The sequence below is a fragment of the Mytilus galloprovincialis genome, chromosome 11, assembly GCF_965363235.1.
Source record: "Mytilus galloprovincialis chromosome 11, xbMytGall1.hap1.1, whole genome shotgun sequence".
NCBI lineage: Eukaryota > Metazoa > Mollusca > Bivalvia > Mytilida > Mytilidae > Mytilus > Mytilus galloprovincialis.
In genome coordinates, this window is record NC_134848.1 from 77,877,085 (window position 1) to 77,898,161 (window position 21,077).

General features: G+C 33.4%; 2 protein-coding genes across 3 annotated transcripts in view; both read right to left on the reverse strand.

Annotated features, from left to right (window-relative positions):
• LOC143052844 (uncharacterized) lies at positions 1-14,189 on the reverse strand. The gene is made up of 8 exons (XM_076225955.1): positions 13,627-14,189; positions 11,941-12,090; positions 9,521-9,608; positions 8,975-9,060; positions 7,288-7,437; positions 4,314-4,487; positions 2,627-2,776; positions 1-294 (listed from the first exon to the last, which is right to left on the reverse strand). Exons 1-8 carry the CDS (start codon positions 13,764-13,766, stop codon positions 174-176), a joined length of 1,059 nt encoding a protein of 352 aa, XP_076082070.1. The 5' UTR covers positions 13,767-14,189; the 3' UTR covers positions 1-173.
• The window catches only part of LOC143052843 (uncharacterized), a 22,564-nt gene continuing 15,453 nt past the window's right edge, over positions 13,967-21,077 (reverse strand). Inside the window, exons 10-13 of one of the 2 annotated variants that reach the window (XM_076225952.1) lie at positions 20,786-20,935; positions 18,280-18,453; positions 16,597-16,742; positions 13,967-14,260 (exon numbers count right to left, since the gene is read on the reverse strand). In XM_076225952.1, coding sequence (XP_076082067.1) covers positions 14,184-14,260; positions 16,597-16,742; positions 18,280-18,453; positions 20,786-20,935 — 547 coding nt within the window. In that variant the 3' untranslated portion in view covers positions 13,967-14,183. Of the gene's footprint in view, positions 14,261-16,596; positions 16,743-18,279; positions 18,454-20,785; positions 20,936-21,077 lie in introns of those variants that run through there. The other variant, XM_076225953.1, reaches the window with a different exon arrangement.

Genomic DNA, 21,077 nt, shown 5'->3' on the forward strand with positions numbered 1-21,077 from the left:
TTGTCCTTTCTAATAATTTATTTCAGGTCAAATCTACATATTTCTTTTCTCATCACATCAGCACTATAAAACAGTTCTTATTGTTCATTTATGTCCATTTTTAAAATCACAGCATCCACAATTGTATCGCGGACTAATATTGTTTTTTAATTACGTCATCTGAGTTCCTCATCTCAAGGTCTATTAGGGACCCTGACCCATATTAGATCAGCAAATGTCAGATTCCACTTGTATTGCAGAATGAATTTCTTCGGTACACCTTTTCGAACAATTCTGTGAAGTTTTTTTCCGCATCTGAAATAAAATAAGTTAAATTTTAGTATTTTTAAGTAAGCATGCTTATTACTGTTCCTTATATCTTTTAGTAGAAAAAAAGCACAAAATCCATATGTTATCAATTCACAATTTAGACATTGATTAAGACTCTTCATAGCTTAAAGTGCCATTTAACAAACCTTCATTACCTAACTGACTTTATAAAAATCATCATGTTTAGATGATGAATCATGAAAATATTGTGTTTTTTACTGTAAATAAGGTAGATTTAAGGATTTTTTCACTCAGAAAATAATGTTTTTGATATTTATTTCTTTCATAGAAGGAATAGAACATTTTTATTTTTTAATAACTGTTAAGATCATTCACAGACAATTCTAAAACAGGTTTTAGTTTTAAAATCCATCAAGTAATAACCATTTTAGAGTTCTTTTTGTGTGAGTGTTCAAATAGGGAAAAATGGTGCTTTTCTTTAGTGAAGATAACATTGTGACGTCATCGCTTTTGTGACGTCATGACTTTATGATGTCATAATTTAGAATTATACAAACATAACAGAGTGTGTATTTATTCAATAATGAAAGGGAAAAGGAAAAGAAACCAATATAAGGTTGGTAACCAAGCCCATCTATTGCGTTGTGTATCCCTAACAACAGATCAAGGTTGTAGTGTTATTAATGGTGTTGCTCCATCTACAGCTCCATCTACATGTACACAGGTTTTAAAAAATTTATCTATGCAAGTTTTACCTGCACCACCTAAACTTAAATTTTCTAATTCCACTACAGATTTGACTCCTAAAAACACCACAGAATCTGTCTGGTTACCCCGCCTTACAGAAAAGGAATTTAAGCTGTACTCAAAAGAGAGTTACGATAAAAAATCTTATGTAGCTCCCCAAACTGAAAAATGTGCGACTACAGTCAAACTACTCAGACCGCATAAATTGTCAGATGATTATTTAGATGAATATTTAGAGGAGAAAAGTACTGAAAATAGAACAGTAGATAGAGATCTTAATATTTTAATGATCAATAGTCTTATAATATGTCATTTAAATAAAAGTCCAAAGTGTGTTGTTCCACATTTTGAACTGGTACAAGAGACTCAATGGGGTCTTGGTTGGATTTGGAAAATGAAGTGTACCAAGTGTAAATTTATTTCAGAAAAATATAAACTATTTAGAGAAATTGACACAGGACGTGCTGGTCGCAAGAGTGCTACAATTAACTATGGGTTTCAGACTGGCGTGATAAACTGTAATATTGGTAATGATAGCGCGCGACTACTTTTAACTAGTTCATGTATTCCTCCTATGTCAAAAGGAACAATGCAGAGAATAACAAATACTGTTTGTGACAAGGTTGTAAAACTTGCGGAAAATGAAACCGAACAAGTGGTTGAGAGTTTCAGAAAGAGAAATGAAACCTTAGGGTTAAATAAAAATAGTCCTGTAAAATTACAAATGGATGGTACCTATCAGAGTGTGCATATAAAAAGTAGGCATAAAATGGGACAAAATGCATCACAAGTCATTGGTATTGCCTGTGAAAATGAAACTGACAATCATGATATCATTGGTTTTCACCTTGTAAACAAACTTTGCTGGGTTGGTGCATGGTTACGCGGTAAAGGTTATGACATTGAATGTCCTAATCACGAGTACTGCACATCAAATACAAATAGGTATGATCCTTTGAGTGAGAAGGATCTTGGGTATGAAATAGGTAAAAAAATTGCTAAACTTGATTTACTTGTGGACTATTGTACTACTGATGGGGATGCAAAAAGTGTACAAGGTCTACAAGAAGCAATGCAAGAAATATTTGACCCTTTATGGTCAGTAAATAGACTGGCAGATACTATTCACCGGGGTCAAAGTCAGTTCCGTGAGGTATTGCGAGCAAAATTTAGTGTCGGTATGTTCCCTGGAGCTACAAAGGCCCAGAGGAATGATATTAAAATAGCTTTTGCCAATGATTTAAAATTACGTTCACATGGTATAATGAAATGTTTATTTGCAAAATATAATGGTGACCGACAACAAATTTCAAAATGTTTGCCACGCATTGTTAAGTCTGTTGTGAATTGTTATAGTGGTAATTGTAGCGATACGTGTAGATGGAGCATAACACTATGTAATGGTGGTATAAAAACTAGTTGGTGGTACAAATCTATTAACCTTAGCAGTCATGGTTTACAAAATGGGTCTTTAAAACCAAATAAGACTGACAAATTATTAATAGAATCATTGTTAGAAATGAAACTGTCTCAGACCGCATTAAATCAGATGCAATTTTTCAGCAATACAAATAAGTGTGAGTCCGTCAATAGGACAATTTCTACATACCTACCGAAGAATAAGAATTTTTCTCGCAATGCCTTAGGCCGTGCATCTGCAGCAGTCTTGAAAGTCAATAATAAACGGGATGTTGCATTGGCTAAGACCCTAAAAGCTGTAGGTTGTGGTCTGGGTAGAAAGTCTCGTGCTGTAGTGGCTCTGAAAAAAATACGTAAACGTGAAATATATGATTGTGCATATCAAAAAAGTTTACGTGTCAAATTAAACAGGTTAAAAGCTCGTAAAAAACAGGCTATCGATTTCTTGTTAAACAAGAGAGTGCGAAACAGGTTGATTAGTGGATATAAAAAACATCAGTTAGAACCAAAGCTATGTCAGAATTCAAGTCCGAAAGAATTCGTTCCACAGCCAGGTTGTAGTTCATGGCCAGATTAACATTTATATTAAAAGGTTATACACAATATGGTTTTCTTTCAGCCTTTCAGGAAGCATATGTAGTTATTTATTTATTTACAGAGAATACTAAACATCTTATATTATATTAAAACAAACACTTTTCAGGAATATATGAGCATGATATGAGTTAGTTGTGTTTTATTTTAAATTAAAAAGTTTGTTTATTTTAAGTTTGTTATGAAAATGGGATAATGGTCCAAGACACTGAAATAAACCTTGTATCAGACAAAAAGACCACTTCATATCTCCCAATGCATGCATGCATGCCACAGTACATGCATTTATTGGAAAACACATACCTTGAAACAAAATTATAAACAAAATAAAACCATGTAAAATGAATATTACAACATTAGGTCATTCACAGTTTGCCTTTGTAACTCGATGTCATATTTGGATTTTTTCCTTTCTGTTATTTTTTCTTTTGTTTTTTGTTAACTTATTTAATTAATGACTGTCATACTTTGTTCATTGATTTGTCTCTATGTTTCACTTTCATTTAGTTCTCTACCGCATGTTTACTTCCTGTGATCACCTGTTGATTGAATGACCCAGTTTTCTGACACAGTAATGAAACCATCAAGAGTTACTCCCCTTGCACTGTAAAAATTAGTAAACACTGGCGAAAAAAACCACATAAATGTTTGACTGAGCTTATAATCTTGCATAAAAATGTTTGCCATGTTTGTTTCAGTGTCTTGGGGGTATGAGGGTGGGCTTTTTTCCCATTTTCGTTTTTTACTTGTGTTAAAAACTTGTATTTTCAGAGATGATTAATGTGGAGGTAAAATGTGCAAGGTGCATATGTTTACTACAAAATCATAACAAACCACAATTTCAGATTCAGCATGCAGTTAGTATAGTTTGTGCCATGCACAATATGTGTGGTGCATTGGTGTGCAGCTACACATATTTTTCTTTGATTGTTAATCTCCCGAGGTTCTAAAACAATATGGTCTGTATTCACACACAATGCATTATGACAAAGGTGTGAAGCATCTAAATTTTTGGCTAAATCAGTAGATTTCAATTGCAAAATTTTTGCTAAACGTGCAACATTCATTTTAGTACGTTTGGCATTTGGGTATGTGACATTGATCATCCCTAGAATATAATTATTTCTCCTCTGAGTGGCCCCAGTCCAAATAATGCATGCCCCATTTTCTGCCTCTTCACTGTTTATAAGTATAAAATTGGTATATTTTTGATAAAAATCTAAATTATTGGTAGCCATTTTGTATTCTTTTTAATCAATTAGCACTAAAAGAGTGTAACTGACCTCGATTTCAGCAGCTCCCATCCGAAATTGTGATCATTGAACCATGAAACACTCCAACACCTTTGAAATAATAGTTCACAATTTAGATCAGAAAATGTCAGATTCCACTTGTATTGCAGAATGAATTTCTTCGGTACACCTTTTCGAACAATTCTGTGAAGTTTTTTTCCGCATCTGAAATAAAATAAGTTAAATTTTAGTATTTTTAAGTAAGCATGCTTATTACTGTTCCTTATATCTTTTAGTAGAAAAAAAGCACAAAATCCATATGTTATCAATTCACAATTTAGACATTGATTAAGACTCTTCATAGCTTAAAGTGCCATTTAACAAACCTTCATTACCTAACTGACTTTATAAAAATCATCATGTTTAGATGATGAATCATGAAAATATTGTGTTTTTTACTGTAAATAAGGTAGATTTAAGGATTTTTTCACTCAGAAAATAATGTTTTTGATATTTATTTCTTTCATAGAAGGAATAGAACATTTTTATTTTTTAATAACTGTTAAGATCATTCACAGACAATTCTAAAACAGGTTTTAGTTTTAAAATCCATCAAGTAATAACCATTTTAGAGTTCTTTTTGTGTGAGTGTTCAAATAGGGAAAAATGGTGCTTTTCTTTAGTGAAGATAACATTGTGACGTCATCGCTTTTGTGACGTCATGACTTTATGATGTCATAATTTAGAATTATACAAACATAACAGAGTGTGTATTTATTCAATAATGAAAGGGAAAAGGAAAAGAAACCAATATAAGGTTGGTAACCAAGCCCATCTATTGCGTTGTGTATCCCTAACAACAGATCAAGGTTGTAGTGTTATTAATGGTGTTGCTCCATCTACAGCTCCATCTACATGTACACAGGTTTTAAAAAAATTATCTATGCAAGTTTTACCTGCACCACCTAAACTTAAATTTTCTAATTCCACTACAGATTTGACTCCTAAAAACACCACAGAATCTGTCTGGTTACCCCGCCTTACAGAAAAGGAATTTAAGCTGTACTCAAAAGAGAGTTACGATAAAAAATCTTATGTAGCTCCCCAAACTGAAAAATGTGCGACTACAGTCAAACTACTCAGACCGCATAAATTGTCAGATGATTATTTAGATGAATATTTAGAGGAGAAAAGTACTGAAAATAGAACAGTAGATAGAGATCTTAATATTTTAATGATCAATAGTCTTATAATATGTCATTTAAATAAAAGTCCAAAGTGTGTTGTTCCACATTTTGAACTGGTACAAGAGACTCAATGGGGTCTTGGTTGGATTTGGAAAATGAAGTGTACCAAGTGTAAATTTATTTCAGAAAAATATAAACTATTTAGAGAAATTGACACAGGACGTGCTGGTCGCAAGAGTGCTACAATTAACTATGGGTTTCAGACTGGCGTGATAAACTGTAATATTGGTAATGATAGCGCGCGACTACTTTTAACTAGTTCATGTATTCCTCCTATGTCAAAAGGAACAATGCAGAGAATAACAAATACTGTTTGTGACAAGGTTGTAAAACTTGCGGAAAATGAAACCGAACAAGTGGTTGAGAGTTTCAGAAAGAGAAATGAAACCTTAGGGTTAAATAAAAATAGTCCTGTAAAATTACAAATGGATGGTACCTATCAGAGTGTGCATATAAAAAGTAGGCATAAAATGGGACAAAATGCATCACAAGTCATTGGTATTGCCTGTGAAAATGAAACTGACAATCATGATATCATTGGTTTTCACCTTGTAAACAAACTTTGCTGGGTTGGTGCATGGTTACGCGGTAAAGGTTATGACATTGAATGTCCTAATCACGAGTACTGCACATCAAATACAAATAGGTATGATCCTTTGAGTGAGAAGGATCTTGGGTATGAAATAGGTAAAAAAATTGCTAAACTTGATTTACTTGTGGACTATTGTACTACTGATGGGGATGCAAAAAGTGTACAAGGTCTACAAGAAGCAATGCAAGAAATATTTGACCCTTTATGGTCAGTAAATAGACTGGCAGATACTATTCACCGGGGTCAAAGTCAGTTCCGTGAGGTATTGCGAGCAAAATTTAGTGTCGGTATGTTCCCTGGAGCTACAAAGACCCAGAGGAATGATATTAAAATAGCTTTTGCCAATGATTTAAAATTACGTTCACATGGTATAATGAAATGTTTATTTGCAAAATATAATGGTGACCGACAACAAATTTCAAAATGTTTGCCACGCATTGTTAAGTCTGTTGTGAATTGTTATAGTGGTAATTGTAGCGATACGTGTAGATGGAGCATAACACTATGTAATGGTGGTATAAAAACTAGTTGGTGGTACAAATCTATTAACCTTAGCAGTCATGGTTTACAAAATGGGTCTTTAAAACCAAATAAGACTGACAAATTATTAATAGAATCATTGTTAGAAATGAAACTGTCTCAGACCGCATTAAATCAGATGCAATTTTTCAGCAATACAAATAAGTGTGAGTCCGTCAATAGGACAATTTTGCTCGCAATACCTCACGGAACTGACTTTGACCCCGGTGAATAGTATCTGCCAGTCTATTTACTGACCATAAAGGGTCAAATATTTCTTGCATTGCTTCTTGTAGACCTTGTACACTTTTTGCATCCCCATCAGTAGTACAATAGTCCACAAGTAAATCAAGTTTAGCAATTTTTTTACCTATTTCATACCCAAGATCCTTCTCACTCAAAGGATCATACCTATTTGTATTTGATGTGCAGTACTCGTGATTAGGACATTCAATGTCATAACCTTTACCGCGTAACCATGCACCAACCCAGCAAAGTTTGTTTACAAGGTGAAAACCAATGATATCATGATTGTCAGTTTCATTTTCACAGGCAATACCAATGACTTGTGATGCATTTTGTCCCATTTTATGCCTACTTTTTATATGCACACTCTGAGTTTGACTGTCCCTTTGGTATCTTTCGTCCCCCTTTTTTTTCTACATACCTACCGAAGAATAAGAATTTTTCTCGCAATGCCTTAGGCCGTGCATCTGCAGCAGTCTTGAAAGTCAATAATAAACGGGATGTTGCATTGGCTAAGACCCTAAAAGCTGTAGGTTGTGGTCTGGGTAGAAAGTCTCGTGCTGTAGTGGCTCTGAAAAAAATACGTAAACGTGAAATATATGATTGTGCATATCAAAAAAGTTTACGTGTCAAATTAAACAGGTTAAAAGCTCGTAAAAAACAGGCTATCGATTTCTTGTTAAACAAGAGAGTGCGAAACAGGTTGATTAGTGGATATAAAAAACATCAGTTAGAACCAAAGCTATGTCAGAATTCAAGTCCGAAAGAATTCGTTCCACAGCCAGGTTGTAGTTCATGGCCAGATTAACATTTATATTAAAAGGTTATACACAATATGGTTTTCTTTCAGCCTTTCAGGAAGCATATGTAGTTATTTATTTATTTACAGAGAATACTAAACATCTTATATTATATTAAAACAAACACTTTTCAGGAATATATGAGCATGATATGAGTTAGTTGTGTTTTATTTTAAATTAAAAAGTTTGTTTATTTTAAGTTTGTTATGAAAATGGGATAATGGTCCAAGACACTGAAATAAACCTTGTATCAGACAAAAAGACCACTTCATATCTCCCAATGCATGCATGCATGCCACAGTACATGCATTTATTGGAAAACACATACCTTGAAACAAAATTATAAACAAAATAAAACCATGTAAAATGAATATTACAACATTAGGTCATTCACAGTTTGCCTTTGTAACTCGATGTCATATTTGGATTTTTTCCTTTCTGTTATTTTTTCTTTTGTTTTTTGTTAACTTATTTAATTAATGACTGTCATACTTTGTTCATTGATTTGTCTCTATGTTTCACTTTCATTTAGTTCTCTACCGCATGTTTACTTCCTGTGATCACCTGTTGATTGAATGACCCAGTTTTCTGACACAGTAATGAAACCATCAAGAGTTACTCCCCTTGCACTGTAAAAATTAGTAAACACTGGCGAAAAAAACCACATAAATGTTTGACTGAGCTTATAATCTTGCATAAAAATGTTTGCCATGTTTGTTTCAGTGTCTTGGGGGTATAAGGGTGGGCTTTTTTCCCATTTTCGTTTTTTACTTGTGTTAAAAACTTGTATTTTCAGAGATGATTAATGTGGAGGTAAAATGTGCAAGGTGCATATGTTTACTACAAAATCATAACAAACCACAATTTCAGATTCAGCATGCAGTTAGTATAGTTTGTGCCATGCACAATATGTGTGGTGCATTGGTGTGCAGCTACACATATTTTTCTTTGATTGTTAATCTCCCGAGGTTCTAAAACAATATGGTCTGTATTCACACACAATGCATTATGACAAAGGTGTGAAGCATCTAAATTTTTGGCTAAATCAGTAGATTTCAATTGCAAAATTTTTGCTAAACGTGCAACATTCATTTTAGTACGTTTGGCATTTGGGTATGTGACATTGATCATCCCTAGAATATAATTATTTCTCCTCTGAGTGGCCCCAGTCCAAATAATGCATGCCCCATTTTCTGCCTCTTCACTGTTTATAAGTATAAAATTGGTATATTTTTGATAAAAATCTAAATTATTGGTAGCCATTTTGTATTCTTTTTAATCAATTAGCACTAAAAGAGTGTAACTGACCTCGATTTCAGCAGCTCCCATCCGAAATTGTGATCATTGAACCATGAAACACTCCAACACCTTTGAAATAATAGTTCACAATTTGGGTCAACATTTTTAATTAATTCTCCATAGGCGACAATGGTAACGTTTTCCTCCATTGCTCAGTCCATATCGTTTACTTGAACATGTAGGATGGCTCATATCGAAGCTGATACATTTATACATGTTTGGTTAAATTTTCGGGGTGGCAAGTGAGATTACTTTTTTCGCAAATTGCTGGACCCCGGAAGATGGTGAAAAATGTCACTCTCCACATGAAATAATCCCAAAATTCTGATCATAAAACTCAATAAAAAAATTGTCCTTTCTAATAATTTATTTCAGGTCAAATCTACATATTTCTTTTCTCATCACATCAGCACTATAAAACAGTTCTTATTGTTCATTTATGTCCATTTTTAAAATCACAGCATCCACAATTGTATCGCGGACTAATATTGTTTTTTAATTACGTCATCTGAGTTCCTCATCTCAAGGTCTATTAGGGACCCTGACCCATATTAGATCAGCAAATGTCAGATTCCACTTGTATTGCAGAATGAATTTCTTCGGTACACCTTTTCGAACAATTCTGTGAAGTTTTTTTCCGCATCTGAAATAAAATAAGTTAAATTTTAGTATTTTTAAGTAAGCATGCTTATTACTGTTCCTTATATCTTTTAGTAGAAAAAAAGCACAAAATCCATATGTTATCAATTCACAATTTAGACATTGATTAAGACTCTTCATAGCTTAAAGTGCCATTTAACAAACCTTCATTACCTAACTGACTTTATAAAAATCATCATGTTTAGATGATGAATCATGAAAATATTGTGTTTTTTACTGTAAATAAGGTAGATTTAAGGATTTTTTCACTCAGAAAATAATGTTTTTGATATTTATTTCTTTCATAGAAGGAATAGAACATTTTTATTTTTTAATAACTGTTAAGATCATTCACAGACAATTCTAAAACAGGTTTTAGTTTTAAAATCCATCAAGTAATAACCATTTTAGAGTTCTTTTTGTGTGAGTGTTCAAATAGGGAAAAATGGTGCTTTTCTTTAGTGAAGATAACATTGTGACGTCATCGCTTTTGTGACGTCATGACTTTATGATGTCATAATTTAGAATTATACAAACATAACAGAGTGTGTATTTATTCAATAATGAAAGGGAAAAGGAAAAGAAACCAATATAAGGTTGGTAACCAAGCCCATCTATTGCGTTGTGTATCCCTAACAACAGATCAAGGTTGTAGTGTTATTAATGGTGTTGCTCCATCTACAGCTCCATCTACATGTACACAGGTTTTAAAAAATTTATCTATGCAAGTTTTACCTGCACCACCTAAACTTAAATTTTCTAATTCCACTACAGATTTGACTCCTAAAAACACCACAGAATCTGTCTGGTTACCCCGCCTTACAGAAAAGGAATTTAAGCTGTACTCAAAAGAGAGTTACGATAAAAAATCTTATGTAGCTCCCCAAACTGAAAAATGTGCGACTACAGTCAAACTACTCAGACCGCATAAATTGTCAGATGATTATTTAGATGAATATTTAGAGGAGAAAAGTACTGAAAATAGAACAGTAGATAGAGATCTTAATATTTTAATGATCAATAGTCTTATAATATGTCATTTAAATAAAAGTCCAAAGTGTGTTGTTCCACATTTTGAACTGGTACAAGAGACTCAATGGGGTCTTGGTTGGATTTGGAAAATGAAGTGTACCAAGTGTAAATTTATTTCAGAAAAATATAAACTATTTAGAGAAATTGACACAGGACGTGCTGGTCGCAAGAGTGCTACAATTAACTATGGGTTTCAGACTGGCGTGATAAACTGTAATATTGGTAATGATAGCGCGCGACTACTTTTAACTAGTTCATGTATTCCTCCTATGTCAAAAGGAACAATGCAGAGAATAACAAATACTGTTTGTGACAAGGTTGTAAAACTTGCGGAAAATGAAACCGAACAAGTGGTTGAGAGTTTCAGAAAGAGAAATGAAACCTTAGGGTTAAATAAAAATAGTCCTGTAAAATTACAAATGGATGGTACCTATCAGAGTGTGCATATAAAAAGTAGGCATAAAATGGGACAAAATGCATCACAAGTCATTGGTATTGCCTGTGAAAATGAAACTGACAATCATGATATCATTGGTTTTCACCTTGTAAACAAACTTTGCTGGGTTGGTGCATGGTTACGCGGTAAAGGTTATGACATTGAATGTCCTAATCACGAGTACTGCACATCAAATACAAATAGGTATGATCCTTTGAGTGAGAAGGATCTTGGGTATGAAATAGGTAAAAAAATTGCTAAACTTGATTTACTTGTGGACTATTGTACTACTGATGGGGATGCAAAAAGTGTACAAGGTCTACAAGAAGCAATGCAAGAAATATTTGACCCTTTATGGTCAGTAAATAGACTGGCAGATACTATTCACCGGGGTCAAAGTCAGTTCCGTGAGGTATTGCGAGCAAAATTTAGTGTCGGTATGTTCCCTGGAGCTACAAAGGCCCAGAGGAATGATATTAAAATAGCTTTTGCCAATGATTTAAAATTACGTTCACATGGTATAATGAAATGTTTATTTGCAAAATATAATGGTGACCGACAACAAATTTCAAAATGTTTGCCACGCATTGTTAAGTCTGTTGTGAATTGTTATAGTGGTAATTGTAGCGATACGTGTAGATGGAGCATAACACTATGTAATGGTGGTATAAAAACTAGTTGGTGGTACAAATCTATTAACCTTAGCAGTCATGGTTTACAAAATGGGTCTTTAAAACCAAATAAGACTGACAAATTATTAATAGAATCATTGTTAGAAATGAAACTGTCTCAGACCGCATTAAATCAGATGCAATTTTTCAGCAATACAAATAAGTGTGAGTCCGTCAATAGGACAATTTCTACATACCTACCGAAGAATAAGAATTTTTCTCGCAATGCCTTAGGCCGTGCATCTGCAGCAGTCTTGAAAGTCAATAATAAACGGGATGTTGCATTGGCTAAGACCCTAAAAGCTGTAGGTTGTGGTCTGGGTAGAAAGTCTCGTGCTGTAGTGGCTCTGAAAAAAATACGTAAACGTGAAATATATGATTGTGCATATCAAAAAGTTTACGTGTCAAATTAAACAGGTTAAAAGCTCGTAAAAAACAGGCTATCGATTTCTTGTTAAACAAGAGAGTGCGAAACAGGTTGATTAGTGGATATAAAAAACATCAGTTAGAACCAAAGCTATGTCAGAATTCAAGTCCGAAAGAATTCGTTCCACAGCCAGGTTGTAGTTCATGGCCAGATTAACATTTATATTAAAAGGTTATACACAATATGGTTTTCTTTCAGCCTTTCAGGAAGCATATGTAGTTATTTATTTATTTACAGAGAATACTAAACATCTTATATTATATTAAAACAAACACTTTTCAGGAATATATGAGCATGATATGAGTTAGTTGTGTTTTATTTTAAATTAAAAAGTTTGTTTATTTTAAGTTTGTTATGAAAATGGGATAATGGTCCAAGACACTGAAATAAACCTTGTATCAGACAAAAAGACCACTTCATATCTCCCAATGCATGCATGCATGCCACAGTACATGCATTTATTGGAAAACACATACCTTGAAACAAAATTATAAACAAAATAAAACCATGTAAAATGAATATTACAACATTAGGTCATTCACAGTTTGCCTTTGTAACTCGATGTCATATTTGGATTTTTTCCTTTCTGTTATTTTTTCTTTTGTTTTTTGTTAACTTATTTAATTAATGACTGTCATACTTTGTTCATTGATTTGTCTCTATGTTTCACTTTCATTTAGTTCTCTACCGCATGTTTACTTCCTGTGATCACCTGTTGATTGAATGACCCAGTTTTCTGACACAGTAATGAAACCATCAAGAGTTACTCCCCTTGCACTGTAAAAATTAGTAAACACTGGCGAAAAAAACCACATAAATGTTTGACTGAGCTTATAATCTTGCATAAAAATGTTTGCCATGTTTGTTTCAGTGTCTTGGGGGTATGAGGGTGGGCTTTTTTCCCATTTTCGTTTTTTACTTGTGTTAAAAACTTGTATTTTCAGAGATGATTAATGTGGAGGTAAAATGTGCAAGGTGCATATGTTTACTACAAAATCATAACAAACCACAATTTCAGATTCAGCATGCAGTTAGTATAGTTTGTGCCATGCACAATATGTGTGGTGCATTGGTGTGCAGCTACACATATTTTTCTTTGATTGTTAATCTCCCGAGGTTCTAAAACAATATGGTCTGTATTCACACACAATGCATTATGACAAAGGTGTGAAGCATCTAAATTTTTGGCTAAATCAGTAGATTTCAATTGCAAAATTTTTGCTAAACGTGCAACATTCATTTTAGTACGTTTGGCATTTGGGTATGTGACATTGATCATCCCTAGAATATAATTATTTCTCCTCTGAGTGGCCCCAGTCCAAATAATGCATGCCCCATTTTCTGCCTCTTCACTGTTTATAAGTATAAAATTGGTATATTTTTGATAAAAATCTAAATTATTGGTAGCCATTTTGTATTCTTTTTAATCAATTAGCACTAAAAGAGTGTAACTGACCTCGATTTCAGCAGCTCCCATCCGAAATTGTGATCATTGAACCATGAAACACTCCAACACCTTTGAAATAATAGTTCACAATTTGGGTCAACATTTTTAATTAATTCTCCATAGGCGACAATGGTAACGTTTTCCTCCATTGCTCAGTCCATATCGTTTACTTGAACATGTAGGATGGCTCATATCGAAGCTGATACATTTATACATGTTTGGTTAAATTTTCGGGGTGGCAAGTGAGATTACTTTTTTCGCAAATTGCTGGACCCCGGAAGATGGTGAAAAATGTCACTCTCCACATGAAATAATCCCAAAATTCTGATCATAAAACTCAATAAAAAAATTGTCCTTTCTAATAATTTATTTCAGGTCAAATCTACATATTTCTTTTCTCATCACATCAGCACTATAAAACAGTTCTTATTGTTCATTTATGTCCATTTTTAAAATCACAGCATCCACAATTGTATCGCGGACTAATATTGTTTTTTAATTACGTCATCTGAGTTCCTCATCTCAAGGTCTATTAGGGACCCTGACCCATATTAGATCAGCAAATGTCAGATTCCACTTGTATTGCAGAATGAATTTCTTCGGTACACCTTTTCGAACAATTCTGTGAAGTTTTTTTCCGCATCTGAAATAAAATAAGTTAAATTTTAGTATTTTTAAGTAAGCATGCTTATTACTGTTCCTTATATCTTTTAGTAGAAAAAAAGCACAAAATCCATATGTTATCAATTCACAATTTAGACATTGATTAAGACTCTTCATAGCTTAAAGTGCCATTTAACAAACCTTCATTACCTAACTGACTTTATAAAAATCATCATGTTTAGATGATGAATCATGAAAATATTGTGTTTTTTACTGTAAATAAGGTAGATTTAAGGATTTTTTCACTCAGAAAATAATGTTTTTGATATTTATTTCTTTCATAGAAGGAATAGAACATTTTTATTTTTTAATAACTGTTAAGATCATTCACAGACAATTCTAAAACAGGTTTTAGTTTTAAAATCCATCAAGTAATAACCATTTTAGAGTTCTTTTTGTGTGAGTGTTCAAATAGGGAAAAATGGTGCTTTTCTTTAGTGAAGATAACATTGTGACGTCATCGCTTTTGTGACGTCATGACTTTATGATGTCATAATTTAGAATTATACAAACATAACAGAGTGTGTATTTATTCAATAATGAAAGGGAAAAGGAAAAGAAACCAATATAAGGTTGGTAACCAAGCCCATCTATTGCGTTGTGTATCCCTAACAACAGATCAAGGTTGTAGTGTTATTAATGGTGTTGCTCCATCTACAGCTCCATCTACATGTACACAGGTTTTAAAAAATTTATCTATGCAAGTTTTACCTGCACCACCTAAACTTAAATTTTCTAATTCCACTACAGATTTGACTCCTAAAAACACCACAGAATCTGTCTGGTTACCCCGCCTTACAGAAAAGGAATTTAAGCTGTACTCAAAAGAGAGTTACGATAAAAAATCTTATGTAGCTCCCCAAACTGAAAAATGTGCGACTACAGTCAAACTACTCAGACCGCATAAATTGTCAGATGATTATTTAGATGAATATTTAGAGGAGAAAAGTACTGAAAATAGAACAGTAGATAGAGATCTTAATATTTTAATGATCAATAGTCTTATAATATGTCATTTAAATAAAAGTCCAAAGTGTGTTGTTCCACATTTTGAACTGGTACAAGAGACTCAATGGGGTCTTGGTTGGATTTGGAAAATGAAGTGTACCAAGTGTAAATTTATTTCAGAAAAATATAAACTATTTAGAGAAATTGACACAGGACGTGCTGGTCGCAAGAGTGCTACAATTAACTATGGGTTTCAGACTGGCGTGATAAACTGTAATATTGGTAATGATAGCGCGCGACTACTTTTAACTAGTTCATGTATTCCTCCTATGTCAAAAGGAACAATGCAGAGAATAACAAATACTGTTTGTGACAAGGTTGTAAAACTTGCGGAAAATGAAACCGAACAAGTGGTTGAGAGTTTCAGAAAGAGAAATGAAACCTTAGGGTTAAATAAAAATAGTCCTGTAAAATTACAAATGGATGGTACCTATCAGAGTGTGCATATAAAAAGTAGGCATAAAATGGGACAAAATGCATCACAAGTCATTGGTATTGCCTGTGAAAATGAAACTGACAATCATGATATCATTGGTTTTCACCTTGTAAACAAACTTTGCTGGGTTGGTGCATGGTTACGCGGTAAAGGTTATGACATTGAATGTCCTAATCACGAGTACTGCACATCAAATACAAATAGGTATGATCCTTTGAGTGAGAAGGATCTTGGGTATGAAATAGGTAAAAAAATTGCTAAACTTGATTTACTTGTGGACTATTGTACTACTGATGGGGATGCAAAAAGTGTACAAGGTCTACAAGAAGCAATGCAAGAAATATTTGACCCTTTATGGTCAGTAAATAGACTGGCAGATACTATTCACCGGGGTCAAAGTCAGTTCCGTGAGGTATTGCGAGCAAAATTTAGTGTCGGTATGTTCCCTGGAGCTACAAAGGCCCAGAGGAATGATATTAAAATAGCTTTTGCCAATGATTTAAAATTACGTTTACATGGTATAATGAAATGTTTATTTGCAAAATATAATGGTGACCGACAACAAATTTCAAAATGTTTGCCACGCATTGTTAAGTCTGTTGTGAATTGTTATAGTGGTAATTGTAGCGATACGTGTAGATGGAGCATAACACTATGTAATGGTGGTATAAAAACTAGTTGGTGGTACAAATCTATTAACCTTAGCAGTCATGGTTTACAAAATGGGTCTTTAAAACCAAATAAGACTGACAAATTATTAATAGAATCATTGTTAGAAATGAAACTGTCTCAGACCGCATTAAATCAGATGCAATTTTTTAGCAATACAAATAAGTGTGAGTCCGTCAATAGGACAATTTCTACATACCTACCGAAGAATAAGAATTTTTCTCGCAATGCCTTAGGCCGTGCATCTGCAGCAGTCTTGAAAGTCAATAATAAACGGGATGTTGCATTGGCTAAGACCCTAAAAGCTGTAGGTTGTGGTCTGGGTAGAAAGTCTCGTGCTGTAGTGGCTCTGAAAAAAATACGTAAACGTGAAATATATGATTGTGCATATCAAAAAAGTTTACGTGTCAAATTAAACAGGTTAAAAGCTCGTAAAAAACAGGCTATCGATTTCTTGTTAAACAAGAGAGTGCGAAACAGGTTGATTAGTGGATATAAAAAACATCAGTTAGAACCAAAGCTATGTCAGAATTCAAGTCCGAAAGAATTCGTTCCACAGCCAGGTTGTAGTTCATGGCCAGATTAACATTTATATTAAAAGGTTATACACAATATGGTTTTCTTTCAGCCTTTCAGGAAGCATATGTAGTTATTTATTTATTTACAGAGAATACTAAACATCTTATATTATATTAAAACAAACACTTTTCAGGAATATATGAGCATGATATGAGTTAGTTGTGTTTTATTTTAAATTAAAAAGTTTGTTTATTTTAAGTTTGTTATGAAAATGGGATAATGGTCCAAGACACTGAAATAAACCTTGTATCAGACAAAAAGACCACTTCATATCTCCCAATGCATGCATGCATGCCACAGTACATGCATTTATTGGAAAACACATACCTTGAAACAAAATTATAAACAAAATAAAACCATGTAAAATGAATATTACAACATTAGGTCATTCACAGTTTGCCTTTGTAACTCGATGTCATATTTGGATTTTTTCCTTTCTGTTATTTTTTCTTTTGTTTTTTGTTAACTTATTTAATTAATGACTGTCATACTTTGTTCATTGATTTGTCTCTATGTTTCACTTTCATTTAGTTCTCTACCGCATGTTTACTTCCTGTGATCACCTGTTGATTGAATGACCCAGTTTTCTGACACAGTAATGAAACCATCAAGAGTTACTCCCCTTGCACTGTAAAAATTAGTAAACACTGGCGAAAAAAACCACATAAATGTTTGACTGAGCTTATAATCTTGCATAAAAATGTTTGCCATGTTTGTTTCAGTGTCTTGGGGGTATGAGGGTGGGCTTTTTTCCCATTTTCGTTTTTTACTTGTGTTAAAAACTTGTATTTTCAGAGATGATTAATGTGGAGGTAAAATGTGCAAGGTGCATATGTTTACTACAAAATCATAACAAACCACAATTTCAGATTCAGCATGCAGTTAGTATAGTTTGTGCCATGCACAATATGTGTGGTGCATTGGTGTGCAGCTACACATATTTTTCTTTGATTGTTAATCTCCCGAGGTTCTAAAACAATATGGTCTGTATTCACACACAATGCATTATGACAAAGGTGTGAAGCATCTAAATTTTTGGCTAAATCAGTAGATTTCAATTGCAAAATTTTTGCTAAACGTGCAACATTCATTTTAGTACGTTTGGCATTTGGGTATGTGACATTGATCATCCCTAGAATATAATTATTTCTCCTCTGAGTGGCCCCAGTCCAAATAATGCATGCCCCATTTTCTGCCTCTTCACTGTTTATAAGTATAAAATTGGTATATTTTTGATAAAAATCTAAATTATTGGTAGCCATTTTGTATTCTTTTTAATCAATTAGCACTAAAAGAGTGTAACTGACCTCGATTTCAGCAGCTCCCATCCGAAATTGTGATCATTGAACCATGAAACACTCCAACACCTTTGAAATAATAGTTCACAATTTAGATCAGAAAATGTCAGATTCCACTTGTATTGCAGAATGAATTTCTTCGGTACACCTTTTCGAACAATTCTGTGAAGTTTTTTTCCGCATCTGAAATAAAATAAGTTAAATTTTAGTATTTTTAAGTAAGCATGCTTATTACTGTTCCTTATATCTTTTAGTAGAAAAAAAGCACAAAATCCATATGTTATCAATTCACAATTTAGACATTGATTAAGACTCTTCATAGCTTAAAGTGCCATTTAACAAACCTTCATTACCTAACTGACTTTATAAAAATCATCATGTTTAGATGATGAATCATGCAAATATTGTGTTTTTTACTGTAAATAAGGTAGATTTAAGGATTTTTTCACTCAGAAAATAATGTTTTTGATATTTATTTCTTTCATAGAAGGAATAGAACATTTTTATTTTTTAATAACTGTTAAGATCATTCACAGACAATTCTAAAACAGGTTTTAGTTTTAAAATCCATCAAGTAATAACCATTTTAGAGTTCTTTTTGTGTGAGTGTTCAAATAGGGAAAAATGGTGCTTTTCTTTAGTGAAGATAACATTGTGACGTCATCGCTTTTGTGACGTCATGACTTTATGATGTCATAATTTAGAATTATACAAACATAACAGAGTGTGTATTTATTCAATAATGAAAGGGAAAAGGAAAAGAAACCAATATAAGGTTGGTAACCAAGCCCATCTATTGCGTTGTGTATCCCTAACAACAGATCAAGGTTGTAGTGTTATTAATGGTGTTGCTCCATCTACAGCTCCATCTACATGTACACAGGTTTTAAAAAATTTATCTATGCAAGTTTTACCTGCACCACCTAAACTTAAATTTTCTAATTCCACTACAGATTTGACTCCTAAAAACACCACAGAATCTGTCTGGTTACCCCGCCTTACAGAAAAGGAATTTAAGCTGTACTCAAAAGAGAGTTACGATAAAAAATCTTATGTAGCTCCCCAAACTGAAAAATGTGCGACTACAGTCAAACTACTCAGACCGCATAAATTGTCAGATGATTATTTAGATGAATATTTAGAGGAGAAAAGTACTGAAAATAGAACAGTAGATAGAGATCTTAATATTTTAATGATCAATAGTCTTATAATATGTCATTTAAATAAAAGTCCAAAGTGTGTTGTTCCACATTTTGAACTGGTACAAGAGACTCAATGGGGTCTTGGTTGGATTTGGAAAATGAAGTGTACCAAGTGTAAATTTATTTCAGAAAAATATAAACTATTTAGAGAAATTGACACAGGACGTGCTGGTCGCAAGAGTGCTACAATTAACTATGGGTTTCAGACTGGCGTGATAAACTGTAATATTGGTAATGATAGCGCGCGACTACTTTTAACTAGTTCATGTATTCCTCCTATGTCAAAAGGAACAATGCAGAGAATAACAAATACTGTTTGTGACAAGGTTGTAAAACTTGCGGAAAATGAAACCGAACAAGTGGTTGAGAGTTTCAGAAAGAGAAATGAAACCTTAGGGTTAAATAAAAATAGTCCTGTAAAATTACAAATGGATGGTACCTATCAGAGTGTGCATATAAAAAGTAGGCATAAAATGGGACAAAATGCATCACAAGTCATTGGTATTGCCTGTGAAAATGAAACTGACAATCATGATATCATTGGTTTTCACCTTGTAAACAAACTTTGCTGGGTTGGTGCATGGTTACGCGGTAAAGGTTATGACATTGAATGTCCTAATCACGAGTACTGCACATCAAATACAAATAGGTATGATCCTTTGAGTGAGAAGGATCTTGGGTATGAAATAGGTAAAAAAATTGCTAAACTTGATTTACTTGTGGACTATTGTACTACTGATGGGGATGCAAAAAGTGTACAAGGTCTACAAGAAGCAATGCAAGAAATATTTGACCCTTTATGGTCAGTAAATAGACTGGCAGATACTATTCACCGGGGTCAAAGTCAGTTCCGTGAGGTATTGCGAGCAAAATTTAGTGTCGGTATGTTCCCTGGAGCTACAAAGGCCCAGAGGAATGATATTAAAATAGCTTTTGCCAATGATTTAAAATTACGTTCACATGGTATAATGAAATGTTTATTTGCAAAATATAATGGTGACCGACAACAAATTTCAAAATGTTTGCCACGCATTGTTAAGTCTGTTGTGAATTGTTATAGTGGTAATTGTAGCGATACGTGTAGATGGAGCATAACACTATGTAATGGTGGTATAAAAACTAGTTGGTGGTACAAATCTATTAACCTTAGCAGTCATGGTTTACAAAATGGGTCTTTAAAACCAAATAAGACTGACAAATTATTAATAGAATCATTGTTAGAAATGAAACTGTCTCAGACCGCATTAAATCAGATGCAATTTTTCAGCAATACAAATAAGTGTGAGTCCGTCAATAGGACAATTTCTACATACCTACCGAAGAATAAGAATTTTTCTCGCAATGCCTTAGGCCGTGCATCTGCAGCAGTCTTGAAAGTCAATAATAAACGGGATGTTGCATTGGCTAAGACCCTAAAAGCTGTAGGTTGTGGTCTGGGTAGAAAGTCTCGTGCTGTAGTGGCTCTGAAAAAAATACGTAAACGTGAAATATATGATTGTGCATATCAAAAAAGTTTACGTGTCAAATTAAACAGGTTAAAAGCTCGTAAAAAACAGGCTATCGATTTCTTGTTAAACAAGAGAGTGCGAAACAGGTTGATTAGTG

What these genes read in the sequence shown, in the direction of transcription:
- LOC143052844 (XM_076225955.1), bottom strand. Translation starts at nt 13,766, where the DNA reads ATGGAGGAAAACGTTACCATTGTCGCCTATGGAGAATTAATTAAAAAT. An exon ending in AAATTCTTATTCTTCGGTAG is followed by an intron (nt 4,488 to 7,287) that starts GTATGTAGAAAA and finishes ATTTTATTTCAG; the next exon opens with ATGCGGAAAAAAACTTCACA. An exon ending in TGGGAGCTGCTGAAATCGAG is followed by an intron (nt 2,777 to 4,313) that starts GTCAGTTACACT and finishes TATTTTTTTCAG; the next exon opens with AGCCACTACAGCACGAGACT.